At 46.4% G+C, this 19,737-nt stretch overlaps 1 protein-coding gene across 3 annotated transcripts; it reads right to left on the reverse strand.

Moving 5' to 3' along the window:
• Positions 1-14,018: 14,018 nt before the first annotated feature.
• LOC117189345 lies at positions 14,019-15,441 on the reverse strand. Of its 3 annotated transcripts, none has more exons than XM_033394484.1 (4): positions 15,270-15,433; positions 15,118-15,210; positions 15,000-15,059; positions 14,019-14,790 (listed from the first exon to the last, which is right to left on the reverse strand). In XM_033394484.1, exons 1-4 carry the CDS (start codon positions 15,389-15,391, stop codon positions 14,127-14,129), a joined length of 939 nt encoding a protein of 312 aa, XP_033250375.1. In that variant the 5' UTR covers positions 15,392-15,433; the 3' UTR covers positions 14,019-14,126. The 3 variants fall into 3 exon arrangements, 2 of the variants coding, with proteins under 2 accessions (XP_033250375.1, XP_033250374.1); XM_033394483.1 differs by having other exon boundaries at positions 14,997-15,059; positions 15,270-15,432; XR_004473361.1 differs by lacking the exon at positions 14,019-14,790 and adding an exon at positions 14,797-14,938 and having other exon boundaries at positions 14,997-15,059; positions 15,270-15,441.
• Between the last annotated feature and the right edge of the window lie 4,296 nt (positions 15,442-19,737).

Here is a 19,737-nt window from a genome sequence, read left to right on the forward strand (position 1 = left end):
AGAAATCTGAAAAGTCCAGGCCACAGGTAGGCCGACGTTCGATACATAGTCGGGAGGAATCGCGCCCCGAAAGCGATCAAGAAGAGTATGAGGATATCAGCGTAGAGGCCATTCAAAGTTCGACGGCTAAGCGTTCTTGTTGGAATTGTGAGGAGCTTGGACATATGTGGGAAAATTGTATGGCAGAAAGGCGGATATTTTGTTACGGCTGTGGAGCTCCGAACGTCTATAAGCCGCAGTGCCAAACATGTATTCATAGAGCTTCGGAAAACCGTCAGAAGGGTGCATCCAACAACAGCCGGATGCCCCCGGAAACCACCATTAAACTTGCCCGTTGACTTAGAGCGAGACAAGAAGAGTTGGGCTTCTTGTTGTGCGAAAATAAAGGATACAAATACGATCGTCAAGAGAAGTTGTCGGTTTTTACCGTATCCCGAACGGGTTAATAAATATTTAGAGGTTCGAAAAAGAATTTTTAATGAAGAACCACATGAAGCCCCAAAACGAATCCAGCGTTTGACAAAATATTATGATAATGTCAAAAATAACCTTAGACTGTTAGTTTCCGCTATTATTAGTAGTCTTAAGGATATGCGCAGGTATGCCGAAGTATCCTTTCTGGGTCGAACAGAACAGGGTCTGTTAGACACCGGCGCAAGTATCAGCTGTATAGGGGCTGAAGTAGCTCAGACTGATTTTTCATCCTTTTCTGAATATAATCTCATAAAAGCCACTGCAAAAACGGCAGATGGCCAAAGTCAACAGATACTGGGGGTGTTAAATGTCATCATGCGTTATCGAACTATCGAGAAACCCATGAAGTTATATATAATTCCATCCCTGACACAAAATCTAATCCTAGGTCACGAATTTTGGAGATCCTTTTCGCTGGCCCCGGACATCATTGCAGCTGTCGAGCTAAGCTCGAAGGACGATAAGGCAGTCGAACCAGATCCCTTACGGTGTCCGTTAACTAGGCAGCAAAACCAACAACTCGAGGTTGTTAATCAGTTATTTGCCAACGCGACGGAGGGACTAGGGCGTACGGCCTTGCTTAAGCATCATATCGATGTAGGTCAGGCCGCCCCCGTAAAACAACGCTTTTACCCGGTTAGCCCAGCGGTGGAAAAGTTGCTTTATGCCGAGGTAGATCGCATGCTCCAACTAGGCGTTATTGAACCGTCATCCAGTGCTTGGAGTTCGCCACTGCGACTGGTTCTCAAGCCCAACAACGTCCGTCTGTGTCTCGATGCTCGACGACTTAATGAAGTCACCCGTAAGGATGCCTACGCATTACCAAGTATCGATGGTATTTTTGCCCGGTTGCCCAAGGCAAACTTCATAACCAAGCTGGACCTAAAAGATGCTTATTGGCAGATCGAACTCGCTGAGAATTCCAAGTCACTAACTGCGTTTACGGTCCCGGGAAGTCCATTATATCAGTTTAAGTTTATGCCTTTTGGCCTGTGTAACGCTCCATCCACTATGTGTCATTTGTTGGATGAGATCATTCCCCCGGATTTGCGTTACTGCGTCTTTGGATACTTAGACGATCTTTGCATCGTATCAGCAGATTTCTCTTCCCATCTAGCAGTGCTGGTACGACTCGCTGAACAGTTCAGAAAAGCCAACCTGACTCTGAATATTAAGAAGACTCAGCTCTGTGTCACCAGCGTAAATTATCTTGAATACGTCATCAGCAATGGAGGTATTTGCACTTATCCCTCCAAAGTAGCTCCAAAGTGAACTGGCCGCCGCCGAGGAATCTAAAACAGGTTCGCGGCTTTCTTGGGGTCTGTGGCTGGTATCGTAGATTCATCCAGAACTTCTTTGAGCTATCCTGTCCAATCACCGAGCTTCTTTTCAACAAAAAGAAATTTATTTGGACCCCGGAAGCACAAGTCGCAATGGACTCTTTAAAAACCGTGTTGACTTCTGCTCCAGTGCTCGAAAGCCCAGACTTCGAACAGAAATTTTTCCTCCACTGTGACGCTAGTGATTTTGGTATAGGAGCCGTGCTCGTGCTATTGGTGGATTTGCAGGAAAAGCCAATAGCGTTTATGTCGAAAAAACTAACTATAGCGTTACGGAGCGCGAGTGCTTGGCCGTAATTCTGGCCATCGAAAAGTTCCGTTGCTATCTGGAACTGCAGGAATTCGAAGTGGTCACTGATCATTCCAGTTTGTTTGTGGCTAATGCGCCAGCAAAACGTGTCGGGGAGGTTAGCTCGATGGATTTTTCGATTGCAGCAATTTAAATTCTCGATATCGCACCGAAAAGGAAAAGATCACATTGTCCCCGATGCTCTTTCCCGGTTACATGAACCTGAGGTATCCGCAGTAGAGATGATAGATCTTGAATCCGATGCCTTTCAGGATGAGAGCTACCAACAGTTAAAAGAACAGTATAAGAAAAATTCCTCTCAACTGCCCGATCTGAAAATTATCGACCAATTTCTGTACATTCGAACCGAACACGCAGATGGAAAGGCGGGGCCAGACAGTCGAACTTGGAAGTTATGGGTTCCCGAGCGATTGAAGACCGACGTTCTTAAACAAGCTCATGACAATCCTACTTCAGCGCATGCCAGCATGCAAAAGACCATAGAAAAAGTTCGAAGAAGTCTGTTTTGGCACGGCTTAGCTAAAGATGTTCAAGAGTATATTCGTAGTTGTGAGGAGTGCAAAGCATGCAACGCTCCTAATTATACTCTGCGGCCACCCATGGGAAACCACATACCAACTTGTCGACCATTTCAACGATTGTACATAGATCTGCTTTGACCCTATCCACGCAGCAAAAAGGGACATGTTGGTTTGCTAATTGTTTTAGATCACTTCCGTAAATATCATTGGCTACACCCCCTGAAGAAATTTACTCCCGTAGTAATCGAAGAATTTCTGCTAAAGCAGATCTTTCATTCATATGGTGTGCCTGAAACTATCTTAGCGACAATGGAAAACAATTCAAAGCTACAGAATTCAACGCATTCTTGACACAGCTGGGAATTAAACATATGTACACGGCATTATACTCTCCCCAAAGTAATGCGGTGGAACGAGTAAATCGTTCATTGTTAGCTGCCGTGCGATCATATCTTCAGCAGGATCAGACCTACTAGGATCAGCATCTCTCAAGTATATCTTGTTCGCTGCGATCGTCACTACATCAGTCCTTAGGTTGTTCACCATATCGAGCCCTGTTTGGCTTAGATATGCTCACGGATGGGACGGTTTATAAGCTTCTGATGGATTTAGACTTGCTGGAAGAGCCCGTTGTCCCGGTATCTAGGTCCGACAATTTAGCTCTAATTCGGAAAGATATACAGGGCAATATTAAGAAAGCGTATGAGCGCAACGTTGCTCAATACAATTTACGAGACAAGTCTGTGTCGTTCCGAGACGGTCAGGAAGTATTTCACCGAAATTTTTCTTTGAGCAAACTCACGCAAAATTTTAATGCCAAATTGGCTCCTAAATTTCTTAAATGTCGCGTTCGGCAAAAACTGGGTAATTGTTTCTACCTTCTGGAAAATCTGCAGGGCCGAGAAATAGGAACCTTTCATGCGAAAGACATTCGATCCTGACTCCCGCTAATATTCTGTCTAACGGTGGCATATTAACCTTGGGCCAATTATCGCTGCATGGCATAGCATAGTTGGGGTGGGTGCAGGCAAGCTCGAGGTAGGGAACAGCTGAGCTGAGCTTCCGTAAGTGCTGTGCAGCGCATCGCAACGGAGCTTTCGAAGCCGATCATTAAGATCGGTAAGCTCTTATTTAAGCAGTGCAAAAGCACCAGAGCGTTCTCTTTTGAAAATTTTAACCTGTGCAGCCGGTGATTATCTCCGCTTCGGTAGCAAATATATATCTAAATCGACCACGTGCAACCCCCCTAAAGAGAAAAAAAATCCCCCCAAAATACTCAAAGTGAGTATTGGGGTATATTCGATTTGTGGTAAAAGTGGATGTGTGTAACGTCCAGAAGGATTCGTTTCCGACCCAATAAAGTATATATATTCTTGATCAGCATCAATAGCCGAGTCGATTGAGCCCTGTCTGTCTGTCTGTCCGTCCGTCCGTCCGTCCGTCTGTCCGTCCGTCTGTCCGTCCCTATCAGCTCCTAGTGCTCAAAGACTATTAGAGCTAGAGCAACGACGTTTTATATCCGGACTTCTGTAATATGTCACTGCTACAAGTATATTTCAAAACTTTGCCCCGTCCACTACCGCCCCCACAAAGGGCGAAAATCTGAGGCATCCACAAATTCAAAGATACGAGAAAACTGAAAACGCAGAATCGTAGAAGATGACTATATCTTCTAGAGTGCAAAATCTGGACGAGATAGTATTTTTATTATAGCCAGAATCAAGAAAACAATTTCATTCTTTCTCGCTCTGTCTCTCTCTAACACACAGGTTTCATGGTCGGTTTTGCCAATTGCAAAATATAAGTTCAAGGATCTCAGAACCTATAAGAGCCAGAGCAACCAAATTTGGTATCCACACACCTGTGATATCGGACCTTGACCGTTTTGTGTCCAAATTTCGCCACACCCCCTTCCGCCCCCACAAAGGACGAAAATCTGAAGCATCCACAAATCTCAGAGTCTATTAAGGCTAGAGTAACCAAATTTGGTATCCGCACTTCTGTTAGATCTCACTATAAAACGTATATCTCAAAACGCAGCGCCCGACGTCACGCTCAGACTGATTTTCTCTCTCTCTCGCACGCACTCTTTGTCGTGTCGTTTAATATTAGCGGCGTCTGCCGGAGGAGAGCCATACTGACTAAGTATCGGGTATAGTTGTAGAGTTGCGGGTCCGCAGCAGCTCACAACGTTCGCCCTCGTTTTTGATGCAAACCCGTGCGTCACACAGCTCTGCCAGGAGCGAACAACTCTCGTGTCTCCGTGGAAAAGTCGAGCGGTAGCCCACCCAGCTCTCCCAAAGTTCTGCCCCCCACACCAAACTCCCACCTTTGACGGGAGTACTCTTCGGGAGTCGACCTTGGTGTGGGGCCGAGATTTTTTTCTCCGTTGGAAATCGTTGGAAAGTCCACCTGACCGGCTACATAACCTTCACCGGCCATAGCCCTTGCGCCATCCCTCACGTACGCGCATAGAGGGCATAGTGATCACCCCCCCGGCCTAAAAGAAGCCGCTACGGATCCGGACCCAGCTTTTGTAGCATAGTGTAGCTTTAATTGTCATTTTCTTTGGTTCCTTCTGAGCCCTTACAGGCCTATGTAACTCATTAACTCTGCGTCACAGTCATACCTCGATAGCCGTGAAAGTGAAAGTTCCCAAAACTGAATTTATTGTGCTGCTTGGAGAAAGAAAAACTTAATCATAGAGATCATAGATTAAACGACACGACAAAGAGTGCGTGCGAGAGAGACAGAAAATCAGTCTGAGCGTGACGTCGGGTGCTGCGTAGCCACTGCAAATTGATTTGTTCCTATTGGCTATAAAAATGATCTGATCTGATCCAGATTCAGCAATCTGATAGATATGTCATTATCTATGATTCTGCGTTTTTAGTTTTCTCGAATGTGCAATATTGTGGATGCAACAGATTTTCGTCCTTTGTGTGGGCGGAAGGGGGTGGGGCGAAACTTTGAGATACACGTTTTATAGTAAGATCTAACAGGAGTGCGGAAACCAAATTTGGTTACTCTAGTCTTAATAGTCTCTGAGATTTGTGGATGCCCCAGATTTTCGTCCTTTGGGGGGCGGAAGGGGGTGTGGCGAAATTTTGAAACAAACTCGTCTCGGTCCGATATATTAGGAGTGTGGATACCAAATTTGGTTGCTCTAGCTTTTGTAGTCTCTGAGATCTAGGCGCTAATGTTTTACTCTAAGCAAAGCCGCCTTTGCTACGTGTTTGTTAGAGAGAGAGGGCGAGAAAAAATGAAATTGTTTTCTTGATGCTGGCTATAATAATAATACGATCCAATTCAGATTCCGCAGTCTTAAAGATATGGTCATTCTCTACAATTCTACGTTTTTGGTTTTCTCATATCTTTAAAATTGTGGATGCCACAGATTTTCGTCATTTGTGGGGGCTGAAGTGGGCGGGGCGAAGTTTTGAAATATTTTTGTAGCAGTGACATATCACAGAAATCTGGATCCAAAACATCGTTGCCTCTAGCTCTTATAGTCTTTGAGCACTAGGCGCTGAAGGGGACGGACAGACGGACAGACGGACGGACGGACGGACAGACAGACAGACAGGGCTCAATCGACTCGGCTATTGATGCTGATCAAGAATATATGTATATTCCGATTTTTACGTTCCATTTTTTTTTTTTTTTTTTTTTTTTTTTTGTATATCGATTTTGCGCTCCGCAGCCGGTGTTTTCCTAACTAAATTCTAATTATACTTTCTAACCAGACAACAATCTGGAAACCTATTCATTTACGCGAGTGCATGCCTTTTGATTTGTGTTAAAACATTATTTAACTTTTTATTTTTCGGCGTCGGCTTGTGTTTGTGTTGTTGCAGTGAGTGAGTATTGCATTGCAGTCCGCTCTCGTCTGGTAGCTTTTGTTGTTTTATCACTCTCTCGCTATCACCTCAACTTCAATAACTGTTCTTTCTCTCTCGCTCTTTAAACTTTCTGAGCAATAGCGCTCTCTGCTTAGTAGCTCTCGCTATAACCGCTCTCCCCTCTGCTCTCTTTTTTTACCAATTCCGCTTTGAGCGTTGTCTGGCAGATTGGTCTGATACCAATTTGTTTTGCAAATAATAGTAAATAAATAAATAATAAAATGGAATACGCTGTGGTCTGTGCCAAAAAAAGCTGTAAGAAGCAGATCACCCACGATCAGCCGAATGTCCCCTGCTGGCTCTGCGACAGCGTAGTGCACGCAAAATGCGCTGGATTTTCTGGCCTCGTGAGTGATGCTATAGCTAAACGTAATGGCTTGCATTACAGTTGCGAGGCACGCCGTGCGGTGGAGAAGGACATGGTATCTTTCATGAGGCAGACGCGGAGTGGCTTTAAGGAGCTGACCGTTGGTTTTAAAAAACAATACGATCGGCTCCTAGCCATGGAGGCTCAGTTTAGCGGTTTAAAACTGCTGAATGAGTCTCCGAGGCGCAAAAAGGTCACTCCGCGGGATCTGCAATTGCCAACCGTCACTCAGCCGTGCGCCGCCGAAAAACTGACTCCGACCACTCCAAGTGGGCAGCAGTTGATCTCGTTTGCCACTCCAAGGGCAACGACAGCTGCTGGCGATGCAGATTCGGTAGCCGAATTCATCGCCTCGGAGAATGTGCAGCCAAGTACGTCTGCAGCGTCCGTGTCCGTGGTGTCCGCAAGTTCGCTAGTTGTCCCGTCTATCCCGATCCCACCAGTAAATAGACGTTCCGGACCTCCGGATATTGCCACCACAGGTACTAGGCCTGTGGTGACTAAACCACTGGTGGCTGGCCCCTGACCTCACATCTTATGATGTAATTGCTTTTATTCAAAGCAAAATAAAAGCCATGGGTTTAAAGGTGGAGAAATTTAACTTCTCTTATGCCAGGGAGATAGCCTCGTTTAAGATAAGCATCTCCCCAACTCAATTTGACACCATTTGCTCCGCCAAATTTTGGCCCCGGTGAAGGGGGGGGGGGGGGGGTTCTAATTGCAGTGGTCTCTTACTTCACGTCGGAACACTTCACAGTCCAAGCTCAACAGGAACTGGAATTCCTGCGTGTAAAACTGATTCTTCCCGCCTTCGCTATATTCATTACTTGCTCGTATATCCCACCTTCTTCGGATATTTCAATTTAAGATCAGCACTTGTCCGCTTTAGCCGCTGTTTCTTCCTCGCTATCTGATAAAGATCGTATGATAGTTCTTGGTGACTTCAACTTGCCAGGAACTGTTTGGTCTTCGGTAAACGAGTCTAGTATCCTAGTGCCCATGTCACGACATGACTTTGTTGACGGCTTGCTTGACCTATCCCTGTCTCAAGTCAACCATGTGAAAAATTCCTTCGATTGCTTGATCTGTGCTTTGTATCGGATCCGACCATAGTGTTGTTAACCCGAGCCCTTCCGCTCACTATACCTGAAGACGCCTACCACCCTACTTTCGAGGTGTCGCTAGATATAGGACCAACTGTATTGGATCGGTCGAGTAGGCTGCCCGAACGTGTCCGCTGCTTTCGTAAAGCCGAGTTTGCGAAGCTTAATAACCTCATTAGGGATTTTGATTGGTCCGCTTTGTACTTGTGCACTGATATCATAAAAGGCACAAACATTTTTTACAATGCTCTTGGCACATTTTTCGATTCTTGTGTCCCGCTTTCTTGTCCGACTAGATCTGGAAAAACCCCTTGGTTTACCAAAGAGTTATCCAGTCTAAAAAACTTAAAATCAAGACTTTATAAAAAATTTCAAGAAGTGGGTTCTCCTACTTCTCCCTCTCGCTATGTATTAGCTCGGTCAAACTTTTCAGTTCTTAATGCTCAATGCTATAAGAACTACCTATCTCGATGCAGGATACGTTTTTCTCAGGACCCTAAACAGTTTTACAGCTTCGTAAACAGTAAGCGTAGAACGTCCGCACACCCATCCTCGCTATCATTTTGTAATACGTCGGCAAATAATGATCAGGCAATTGCCGATCTTTTTGCCCAATTCTTCCAAACCACCTATTCTGAGGAAAGCTACTCTGGTCATCCGTACCCATACGGATTACCGAGGTCGAATGGCATTTTCAGTCCCTTGTTAAATGAATGTTCCCTACTTCATGATCTTCGACTAGTTAAGCCGGTGTTTTCACCGGGTCCAGACGGGGTTCCAGGTTGTGTACTCAGGTACTGCGCCGAGGCTCTGTGTGGACCTTTGCTTAAACTATTCACCATGTCCATTGATTCTTCTTGCTTCCCCCGATCTGGAAGGAATCGTTTATAATTCCTCTCCATAAAAAAGGTAGCAAGTCTGATGCAAAAAATTATAGAGGTATAGCAAAGTTATCCGCTATTCCTAAAATGTTTGAGAAGGTTTTAACTCCGCACTTGCAACATCTCTGCAAGTCACTTATATCTCCAACTCAGCATGGATTTATAAGGCGGCGATCAACCACCACGAACTTGTTAGAGTTTACCTCTTTCATTATTAAAGGCTTTCAATGTAACTTACAGACGGATGTTATTTACACCGACTTTAGTAAAGCATTCGACTCTGTAAACCATTCCCTTTTAGCGCATAAACTTGACCTTTTAGGGTTTCCGCCCAACCTCTTGAGATGGATTTCTAGCTATCTTTGTTCTAGGTCTCAAAGAGTCCTCTTCAAAAACTCCCTCTCTTTACCAGTAAAGGTTTCTTCGGGAGTACCACAAGGCAGCCATCTAGGCCCCTTACTCTTCACACTCTTTATTAATGACTTACCTTCAGTATTAACATACTCTCGAGTACTTATGTATGCGGATGACGTTAAACTCTGTGTCCAGTACAAGGACATTTCATTTCATTCTCGCTTGCAATCCGATCTCAATAACTTTCAGTCATGGTGTTGTGCAAACTTGTTACACCTTAATGCCTCGAAATGCAAAGTTATGACATTTCATCGTTCCAGCCCTTTGTTGGCTCCCTACACCCTATTTGGTGGTTCTCTTGAGAGAATTACCCTGGTGGATGATCTGGGTGTTATGTTAGACCCCAAGTTAAAGTTTTCCGAACACATTTCTACCATGGTAAATAAGGCCATGGGCGTGCTTGGGTTTATAAAGAGGTGGTCAAAGAAATTTGACGACCCCTATATAACAAAGACTCTCTATACCTCGCTTGTTCGTCCGATCTTAGAATACGGCTCCTGTGTATGGTGCCCTCAGTACAAAGTACACCAGGACCGTATAGAATCAGTACAGAAAAACTTTTTACTCTTTGCTCTGCGGGGCCTTAACTGGGATGCGGGTGTAAGACTCCCATCTTACTCTAGTAGACTACTATTAGTAAACCTCCCATCCTTAGTTAACCGTAGAAAAATGCTTGGTTCGATATTTATGCACAACTTGATCAGGGGTGACATAGACAGCATTGATCTGTAGAACCGCATAAACTTCACGATTCCTATTAGACTGACTAGAAATTTTATACCGTTGTTCCATCCACTTTGTAGAGCGAATTATTCCTTGCATGAACCGTTTAGGGTCTTATGCTCGGATTATAATTCCCTCTACTATATTATATCCAACACTAATTCTCTTGCTCTTATTAAATTATTAATCCTCGAATGTTAGTCTAATAGCTATCTTTCTTGCATGTTCGCGTTTGGTTCGGCTACGCACCGCGCGTCATGCGGCAGCGCCCCTCGGTCGGTTGGGCGGGAGGAGGGCTGCGTTTTGCAGTTTTGTGTTACACGGGCCACTTGACGGTGCAGTAACTGCATCGCCTCTTGAAAGATGCAGTCATTGCATGTCAACGTCCAAAGATAAAAACTGCAAGGAGGTCCTGGACCTCACGCTTGCCTCTCATGAGATACAGCGTAACATTGTATCCTGGAGGGTCCTGGAAGAGCACTCCTTCTCGGACCACAGGTACGTGGAAACTTTCTTCTCCTTCTCAGTACCGAAGCCAGTCCGATTCCGGAACATCAGGCGAACTGAACTCGGTACTCTGATTACCTCTCTCGGTGTCTCCTTGAGCCCCCATCTGAGGAGGAGTTCTCCACGGAGGCCACGACTCGTCTTCTTAAGATCTTTACCGACGCCTGCAATAAGGCGCTCGACAAAGCATGCCCCTCTGGCAAGAACAGAGGCCGGAAGAAACCTGAATGGTGGAATCCGAAACTGGTTGACCTCCGGAAAGCCTCCCGGAGACTCTTCAATAAAGCTAAGGCTGAAAACGTTGAGCAAAACTGGGCCGAATACAAGGCCAGTCTGTCAACCTACAACAAAGAACTTAGAAAAGCCAAACGCGCCTCCTGGCGAAATCGAGAGTAACTCAGAAGCCTCACGCTTGCGCAGAGTTCTCTCGAAGACAACACCCACCCTGGGCTACTTGAAGAACACCGACCAGTCGTGGACTACGTCCAGCGATGAGTCGCTAAATCTTCTCCTAAATACCCACTTCCCTGGCTGCGATGAAAACAGACCCAACTACCTCGCGCCTCCTTCTGTCGCCTCAAATGCCATCCTGAGACTGCTAAGCCAGGAGAACATTTCCTGGGCGATCAGAAGCTTTAAACCCTACAAGTCCGCGGGGCCAGACGGCATTTTCCCTGCCCAACTGATTCACGCGGGACATAAAGCCATTAACTGGCTCAAAATAATTTACGAGGGAATCTTCTCCCACGGGTGCATTTCTGACACCTGGCTTCAGACCAAAGTCGTATTCATACCCAAGGCAGGCAAGCCCTCGCACACTGCCCCAAAAGATTTCAGACCCATAAGTCTATCGTCTTTTCTTCTAAAGGCGATGGAGCGGCTCCTGGGGCTGCATCTCACGGCGTGCATTCCGTCCAGTCTGATCTCAGACTCCCAGCATGCCTATCGGAAGGGAAGATCTACCGAAACGGCCCTACACTCGATCACATCGATCATCGAAGCGTCCCTTAACTTTAAGGAGTATACCCTTGTAGCCTTCCTCGACATAGAAGGCGCCTTTAACAACATCCTTCCGACCGCCATCACGGGCGCACTGACGGATCTGGGCGTTGACTCCAGGACGGTGAGCCTGATCGATCAGATGCTACAATGCAGGACGGTTGAGGCATCACTGGGGACGTCAACGTGTACCAGATTTGTCAGCAGAGGCACACCGCAGGGCGGAGTCCTCTCGCCCCTCCTATGGAACGTGGCAGTGAACACACTGCTGCGGGAGATAGAGGGGGGTGGCTGCCGTGTGGTGGCGTATGCGGACGATGTTGCCATAGCATTCTCCAGAAAATTTCCGCAGACGTTGTGTGAGTGCATGACAAGTACTCTCACGAAAATGTCGAAATGGGCAGACAAATGCGGGTTAGGCGTCAACCCGTCTAAAACGGAAATGGTGCTTTTCACTAGGAAGTACAAAGTTCCGGTACTGATTCCCCCCAAAATTATGTGGGAAACGCTAGTCTTCAGCAACAACGTCAAGTATCGTTTTGGCAATCCTCGATAGAAAGCTCGATTGGAAATTGAGCATAGAGGATAGAGTAAAGAAGGCCACAGCGGCCCTCTATACTTGCAGGAAAGCCATCGGACTAAAATGGGGAATGACCCCCTATATAGTTCGGTGGCTCTACACCGCCATCATACGACCAATCATGCTCTATGGAGTGGTGGTATGGTGGCCAGCCTTAGACAGAAGGACATGCCTCAATAAACTCAGCAGAGTTCAACGCATGGCAGAGCTATGCATAACTGGCGGGCTACGCACTACTCCAGGGGAAGCCCTGGATACTGTGCTGGACCTCCTCCCTGTCGATCTCATGGGAAAGAAGGTGGCAACACTTTCCGCCCTCAGAATGAGAGAAGCTAGACTGTGGAAAGCATCCGCGGTTGGGCACTCGGGAATCCTGATGAGACTCCCGCAATTACCAGAGAGGACAGATTACTGTATTCCTAGTGATCACCTCTCGACGCCCTTCCAGGTATCAATCCCACCTAGGGAGGACTGGGAGATGGGCGAACCAGGACCTGCAAATGCGGTCCACTTCTACACTGATGGCTCAAAGCTAGACGGCCGCGTGGGAGGCGGAGACTACTGCAGCGAGTTGAACATCAGTCATTGCTTCAGGCTCCCGGATCACTGTAATAAGTTCCAAGCGGAGGTTGAAGCCATCAAGGAGGCCATTTCGGTCGTCTCCAAACTACTTCTAGATACGCACTTAGTGTGCGTCTTCTCGGACAGTCGAGCAGCTATCAAAGCTCTAGGCTCAATAGCCTCGAACTCAGCGACTGTAAATGACTGCCGCAGGTCTCTGCACGAGATCGCAGAGCAGTTAGATCTCTTCCTTATATGGGTCCCCGGCCACAGGGACATCGAAGGGAACGACGCCGCCAACGAGCTAGCCAGGCAGGGTACTACGATTCCTCTCCTATCGGAAATGGAGCAAGTAGCGATGCCCTTGGCTCTTAACGCACGAATTGTTCGAGCAAAATGCCAATAGGAGATGGCAGCAAACCGTTTCCTGTAAAGTCTCAAGATTGATATGGCCATATCGATCGAAGAAGCGCTCAGCAGAGCTGTATAAACTCAGCAGAGCACAGTGCTCTGCAGTTACTAGAGCCATTACGGGACACTGGCAGATCGGCACTCATGCCTCTAGACTGTCAATCCCTCATAACGACTTCTGGAGGGGTTGTCGCGACGAGGAGGAGGATGAATCGGTCCCCCACTTCTTCTGCCACTGCCCAGCCCTTGGAAATCGTCGTCTTCGTATTCTCGGGGCCACTTTCCTCACGGACATTTCGGACCTGTCCGAAATCAAACCAGGGACCTTGTCCAAATAGATCCAAGCCACCGGATGGGACTGCCCTTAACCTGCAGTAGTATGCTCTCACGGTTCGGGAAACGCGAAGGGGCACATGCCCATGCGGCAACACAACGGACCTTTTATAGGTCCAAGTGAGCTTGGGGGCGGGAGGCTCTTATCCCCCCCCCCTCCCGGCTACCGCCTTAACCTAACCTAACCTAACTGGTTGCACAGATAACGGATTTATAAGCACTTTTATCCGGTATGTGGATGTGGGTATTTAGGAGGACTCGAGTAAGCGGAGAACGCCCGGAATTGCCGATAATATGGATCCGTCGATAGAATGGTGAAAGGAAAGAAGCGGCACGTATATATATGTATGTCCAGTCGACTGGGACCAGGAGGAGAGGAGACGCTAAAGATGTGCAGATGGGGAATCCGTACTTATCTTGGAAATTGGGAATTATCCACCGGTGCTTGCTGGGGTGGACTTCTCCTTTTATCCAGGCGAAGATCCGGCTCAAAACACCAATGTTTGTCGGTGGGCGGATCGAGGGCTCAATTATCCAGCGACTATTCCAGTTTCACTCCTAGCAGTCGTCACAGAAAGGAAAAGCAGCTGGGTTTTGTTGTATATTTATATACATCAATATGGATCGTGTTTGTGGATATTCACGCGGTAGGTCAGTTGGTTGAAGCGGAGGTGAAAACGTAACTAACTAACCCTTTGATCTATGCTTTATGCTGCGGTGAAGGCAAATTATATGCTATGAAGTAGGACGGGGTGACAGGATATAAGAAGTTCCATTCATCAAAAAATTTTTGGTAGTGGCGATTGTCATTCCTATAATCACGTTTCTGCAACGCGGCCAGTAGGATCCAGTTTAGACACCCTTTCATGTTACCCCTTAGTCGCCAAAGACACGTGTGGACCGTATCCTGCTTGGCCTCTATCTCCAGGGCTCGCTTTTCACTGTCTATTATAGCAAAATTGTACCCGAATATTACTCCGATTGAGTAGCAGCGCACCTGCACACTCAAGGCGCAGAGTAGCTTCATCGCTGGCCCATTAGCCGCGAGCATTTTGTCGCTGGCGAGAACGCGCACAGTGACACCCCGAATATGTGCCGCCAATATGCGGTCAATGTACTTGACATTGGCGGTAGACAGTAGCACCACATCCAGGCATACTTTTGCCTGGTCAATCAATTTACCCACGCGATTCATCCGACAGTCGTCGCACACGACCCTGCTTGCCTTGTGCCAACCGTTAAATAAGACGACTTGACCGGTATCCGGCATCCCGTAGATTTTCTGCCAGACAGCGAGGTCGCTCTGGTAAAGGTAGCGACGCACCACACGCCTGGACCAGAAGGCAGTCCAGTGGTACATAAGCCTGTGAAGGTTGCCGTATATTATTTGAAAGTATTTGCAAAATCTACTTCCGATCTTATCAAATGCGGAAATAACAGAAAAAATTTGAAAGCAAGTTTACCAAGGCGGTAGAGCATGATAGCATCAGAGGACTGCAGACGCTTATAGAACTGTCAGGAATCATGTCAGTGCCCAAGAGGATTTGCATTCCTCTACTGATTAACTTACCAACAACAGAAATATCCAAAATAATTTTGCCATCGCTTAAGAGTGCTCCAGACGCTTGTACAACTGCCGGGGTCATGTCAGTAGCTTAAAAGAATCTTCATTAAACTACTGATCAACTTACCAAATCAGAAAATAGGTAAGACAAATTTTAAGCCAACTCAGTAGGCGTTCAAAAAGTATCGATCCAATAATTTTGTAATACAATCGCATAAAGCTGTGGAGGATACCGTCAATGAGTCAACAGGAACTCGCTACCTCGAATGCTTAATATACCAATTGTGCAAATACGCGTAAGAATCGGACAAGATTTGTATAGCCATATTGCCTGCAACCCAGCAAGGAAAACAGTCGATTTTTTGGGAGCAAGCCTCATAGAAAATTGAAATTTTGTACATGTATAATCTGTACTAGAATGACACACATGACATTTACATGTATAATCTGTACTAGAATGACACACATGAAATTTGCGAGTACGTGCTCATGACTGAATCAATGATACGCTTTTTGTACTACTCCTCCGCATAACGGAACTGGGAAACAAAGAAAACAAATACTCCCAGTGCATACTTTTTATTGTGAACGGCGTTCTCAATTTTAGCTACTAGCGAAAGCAGTTCTGTCTCTTCCCTTTGGTATAGGCATGCGGTTGGTTCACAACAGTCCCTCTACCTCATTCCTGATGACAGTAACCGATTGGAGTCTGCGCTGATATAGCTGAAATGTTCCACCAAGTCATAATTCGAAAGGAGTATAGATGGAGGAAGAATCCAGGCAACTAGATGAACGAGTATGAAATGCAGGTCATGACCTTTGGAGCCAAATGTTCGCCGGCCTTGTTCAATACGTGCAAAATATAAATGCCATTATGATTTGGTGCATTGTTTTTCATCCGAAGAAACGGCTGTGAGAGTTATGAAGGAGATAGTTGACATTCACAAAAAGGAGGATGCGAATTGAGAAAGTTTGAGAGAAAATTCTTCAACAACGTTTTTGGTAACGAACAAGAAGCAGACCCCATAACTCTTGATAGGGATGCATCTTAGCACATTCTGTGAATGTACTGGTGTACAAGCAGCGACGAATTTTGGTTCTCACTATCGTTTAACAAAATTGACACATCAATCTTTTCAGAACCAAGAATACCGTCTGAGCGAGAAGTATTGCGAGTCGTTATGTCTGTGTTTGAGCCATTTTGATTGCTAAGCTTCTTCTGCAGTCAATATGGGAAAAGCGAACAGAGAGCGGTCAGTCAATTTTAAGGAACCTAAAAGGGCTCGCTACAAAGCCTCTACACACATAGATTAATACATATATTATTCGCCATACGTGCTTCCTAACTCTGAGAAAACCCTCTCCACACCTAGCTAAAAGCCCGATCCTAAACGCAGTGTAAATATAAGAATCAGTGCTCAAGTGCAAAGTAATAATAATAATAAGGTGAAATGCCAGGTAGAATACCCGAATAACATCAGCTGCGTAAGTTCATTTCAAATCACCAAGGCACCAAAACTGCTATCCTACTCTACCCCTCCTCCTGCACGGTAGCGACTGTGCCGAGACGCCAATCGGAACCAATCGGCAGGCAACTACCAGCGCAGCGCCAGCATGTGGCCCAGTACCACGTCAGGAGCCATGTCGGGAACCCTCGTTGCCCACACGGTAGCCACCCACATGAGCAAATACCAGGGCCAAGTCGAACCAACAAGCGCATTCGACAAAACGGTCCTCCCTGAGAACCTCGACCACAATTGCGACCTAGGAAACGACGAACCAAACGAGGACGATTCGGAACTAATCTGCGACCCATGGCCCCACGACATCGTGCCGAAAATACAGGCCGAAAAAACAGCGTTACTACCCGAAAAATACAGCCATGCGGCGGATCATCGACGAACAGGTTGACCAACTGATAGCGGAGGATCTAAACGAACCATCCCGGAGCGCCCCCAGCGCGCCAATCGTCCTGGTCCGCAACAAAAGGACGGAAGATCCCGGACGCTTACCCGCTGCAAAGGATCAACTACATACTAGAGCGACTCCTAAACGCACGCTTCATCACGATCCTGGACCTGAAAAACGGGTACTGGCAGATATTGTCCCGCGATAGCCGGAAAGTCACGGCATTCACGATAGCCGGATAGGGGCTGTACCAATGGCAAGTCATGCCTTTCGGACAGCTGCGCCTTCTTCCAATGCCGGATAAAATCCCTGGGCCACATGATCAGCGAAGATGGCATCCACACGGACCCCGACAAAATCGCGGCAGTAAAAGATCTGAGGCCACTGACCAACCTGAAGGAACTACAACAATGCGTGGGCATGGCTGGTTGGTACCGCAGATCTGTTCCTTCGTGGTCCAGTCGATGTCGCTGTTGCTGTAGAAACGGAAAGCATGGACATGGAGTGAAGAACAACAAGATGCTCACCGCCCCCGTACTCGCCTGCCCAGACTTCAATGTCGAATTTTCCCTGCAGACGGACGCGAGCAACCTTGGAGTGGGCGCAGTTCTCCCTCAAGAGATTGAAGGGAGAGGGGGTCCTCGCAAATCAGTCTGGCTCAAACAAAGAATCTAACAGGTCCAAGACGAGTCCCAGAAATACCCGGACTACACATACGAAAACGGACAGCTGTACCGCTACCTAGGATACGGAGCCGACGACGACGACCACATTCCGTGGAAACTATGCGTGCCTAAGAACGGCCGAACAAGAGTACTCCGCGAATTCCACGATGAACCAACAGCAGTTCACCTCGGCGTCCGGAAGACCATCCCGAGGATAACACAGCGATATTACTGGCCAGGACTGCACCTGGACGTGCGACGATACGTGCAGGGCTGCGAAAGCTGTCAGAAATTCAAGGCCACACAACGCAAGGCCGTGGGCAGTATGCTAACGCGCAAAGCCGAAGAACCTTTCGCCACCCTGTGCGTCGGACCATTGCCTCGGTCCGAGCACGGGAACACCATCTTACTGGTCTACTGGTACCTACTGGCACTAAAGAAAGCAAGAACAGCGAACCTCGGACGAGCCTTCAGAGAACGAATACTAGGCGGCTTCGGCGTGCCAAAACTATCCGTCTGCGACAACGGGACCCAGTTCACCAGCCGATCATTTAAAACACTCCAATGGACGGCAGGCGTGGCGCTACAACATACAGCCCCGAATTGCACACAAGAAAACCCGACGGAAAAGGCCAATCGGACTGTGAAAAGACTGTGCCAACACTCGCAAACCTCAGGTGGACGACAAATCTAACGGAATACACCATCAGCGTGAGCGGTGGGCTGCCCTAATCAAGGATTTGGAAATACAAACGATGGCAACTCATCTCGGACATTACTTGAAAAAAAAAAAACGAAATTACTGCAGAATTAAATGGTGTGGATAATGACATCAAAAGCTTAGGTGTCATTTTGAATATCTTAAGCTGCAAAGTAAAAATAAATACCCGTAAGTTTGTTGAATATGCTTCGAAGACTGCAGAGCTGTTACTGGAAAAATATCCTGAAAAGAAGCTAGCTCCCACGCTTCATAAAATTCTAGCACATGGTAAAATTTTAATTGAACTTCAGAGCCAACCAATTGGGGGATGTCAGAGGAAGCCCTGGAAACGAGAAACAAAGATTACAAAAAATACAGGAATATGAATACGTGCAAGACATCACGAATTAAGCAAAATCAAGACCTTTTCAACATTTTGGCAGCCTCTTCAGATCCATATATTTCATTCATTAGATATGTGAGATTACAAATTAAATCGGCAAGCAGTTATTCTTCAGAAATGATAATTTTATTAGATATTCCTCCCACTAAACATGAAGTAAAGGATTATTTTGCAGGAATAGAAATAACAACCATTTTAAAACAAACAAAAAATTGTATTCTTGTTTTAAATTTATTTAAATTAGGTAAGTTGAAAATTAAATAAAAAAATAATATTTTATAGTAAAACCCAGCATTAAAAGTTCTTTATCGATTAAAAAAAAAAAAAACGAGGGGGAACGTTGTGAGTTTCTGCGGACACCGCAACGCTACAGTTATACCCGATACTTAGTCAGTATGGCTCTCTTTCGGCAGACGCCGCTAATATTAAACGACACGACAAAGAGTGCGTGCGAGAGACAGAAAATCAGTCTGAGCGTGACGGGCGCTGCGTAGCCAGTGCAAATTGATTTGTTCCTTTTGGGTATAAAAATGATCCGATCTGATCCAGATTCAGCAGTCTGATAGATATGGTCATTATCTATGATTCTGCGTTTTTAGTTTTCTCGAATCTGCAATATTGTGGATGCAACAGATTTTCGTCCTTTGTGTGGGCGGAAGGGGGTGGGGCGAAATTCTGAGATATAAGTTTTATAGTGAGATCTAACAGAAGTGCGGATACCAAATTTGGTTACTCTAGCCTTAATAGTCTCTGAGATTTGTGGATGCCACAGATTTTCGTCCATTGCGGGGGCGGAAGGTGGTGTGGCGAAATTTGGACACGAAACGGTCAAGGTCCGATATCACAGAAGTCTGGATCCAAAACATCGTTGCTCTAGCTCTTATAGTCTTTGAGCACTAGGCGCTGAAGGGGACGGACAGACGGACAGACGGACGGACGGACAGACGGATAGACGGACAGACAGACATGGCTTAATCGACTCGGCTATTTATGCTGATCAAGAATATATATACTTTATGGGGTCGGAAACGATTCCTTCTGGACGTAACACACATCCACTTTTACCACAAA

This window comes from Drosophila miranda (assembly GCF_003369915.1).
Source record: "Drosophila miranda strain MSH22 chromosome Y unlocalized genomic scaffold, D.miranda_PacBio2.1 Contig_Y1_pilon, whole genome shotgun sequence".
Classification (NCBI taxonomy): Eukaryota; Metazoa; Arthropoda; class Insecta; order Diptera; family Drosophilidae; genus Drosophila; species Drosophila miranda.

Coding starts and splice junctions, on each gene's coding strand:
- LOC117189345 (XM_033394483.1), bottom strand. CDS start 15,391: ATGTACAAAATTTCAATTTTCTATGAGGCTTGCTCCCAAAAAATCGAC. Junction 15,211..15,269: donor TACGCGTATTTGCACAATTG/GTATATTAAGCA, acceptor TATCCTCCACAG/CTTTATGCGATTGTATTACA. Junction 15,060..15,117: donor CTTACCTATTTTCTGATTTG/GTAAGTTGATCA, acceptor TGACCCCGGCAG/TTGTACAAGCGTCTGGAGCA.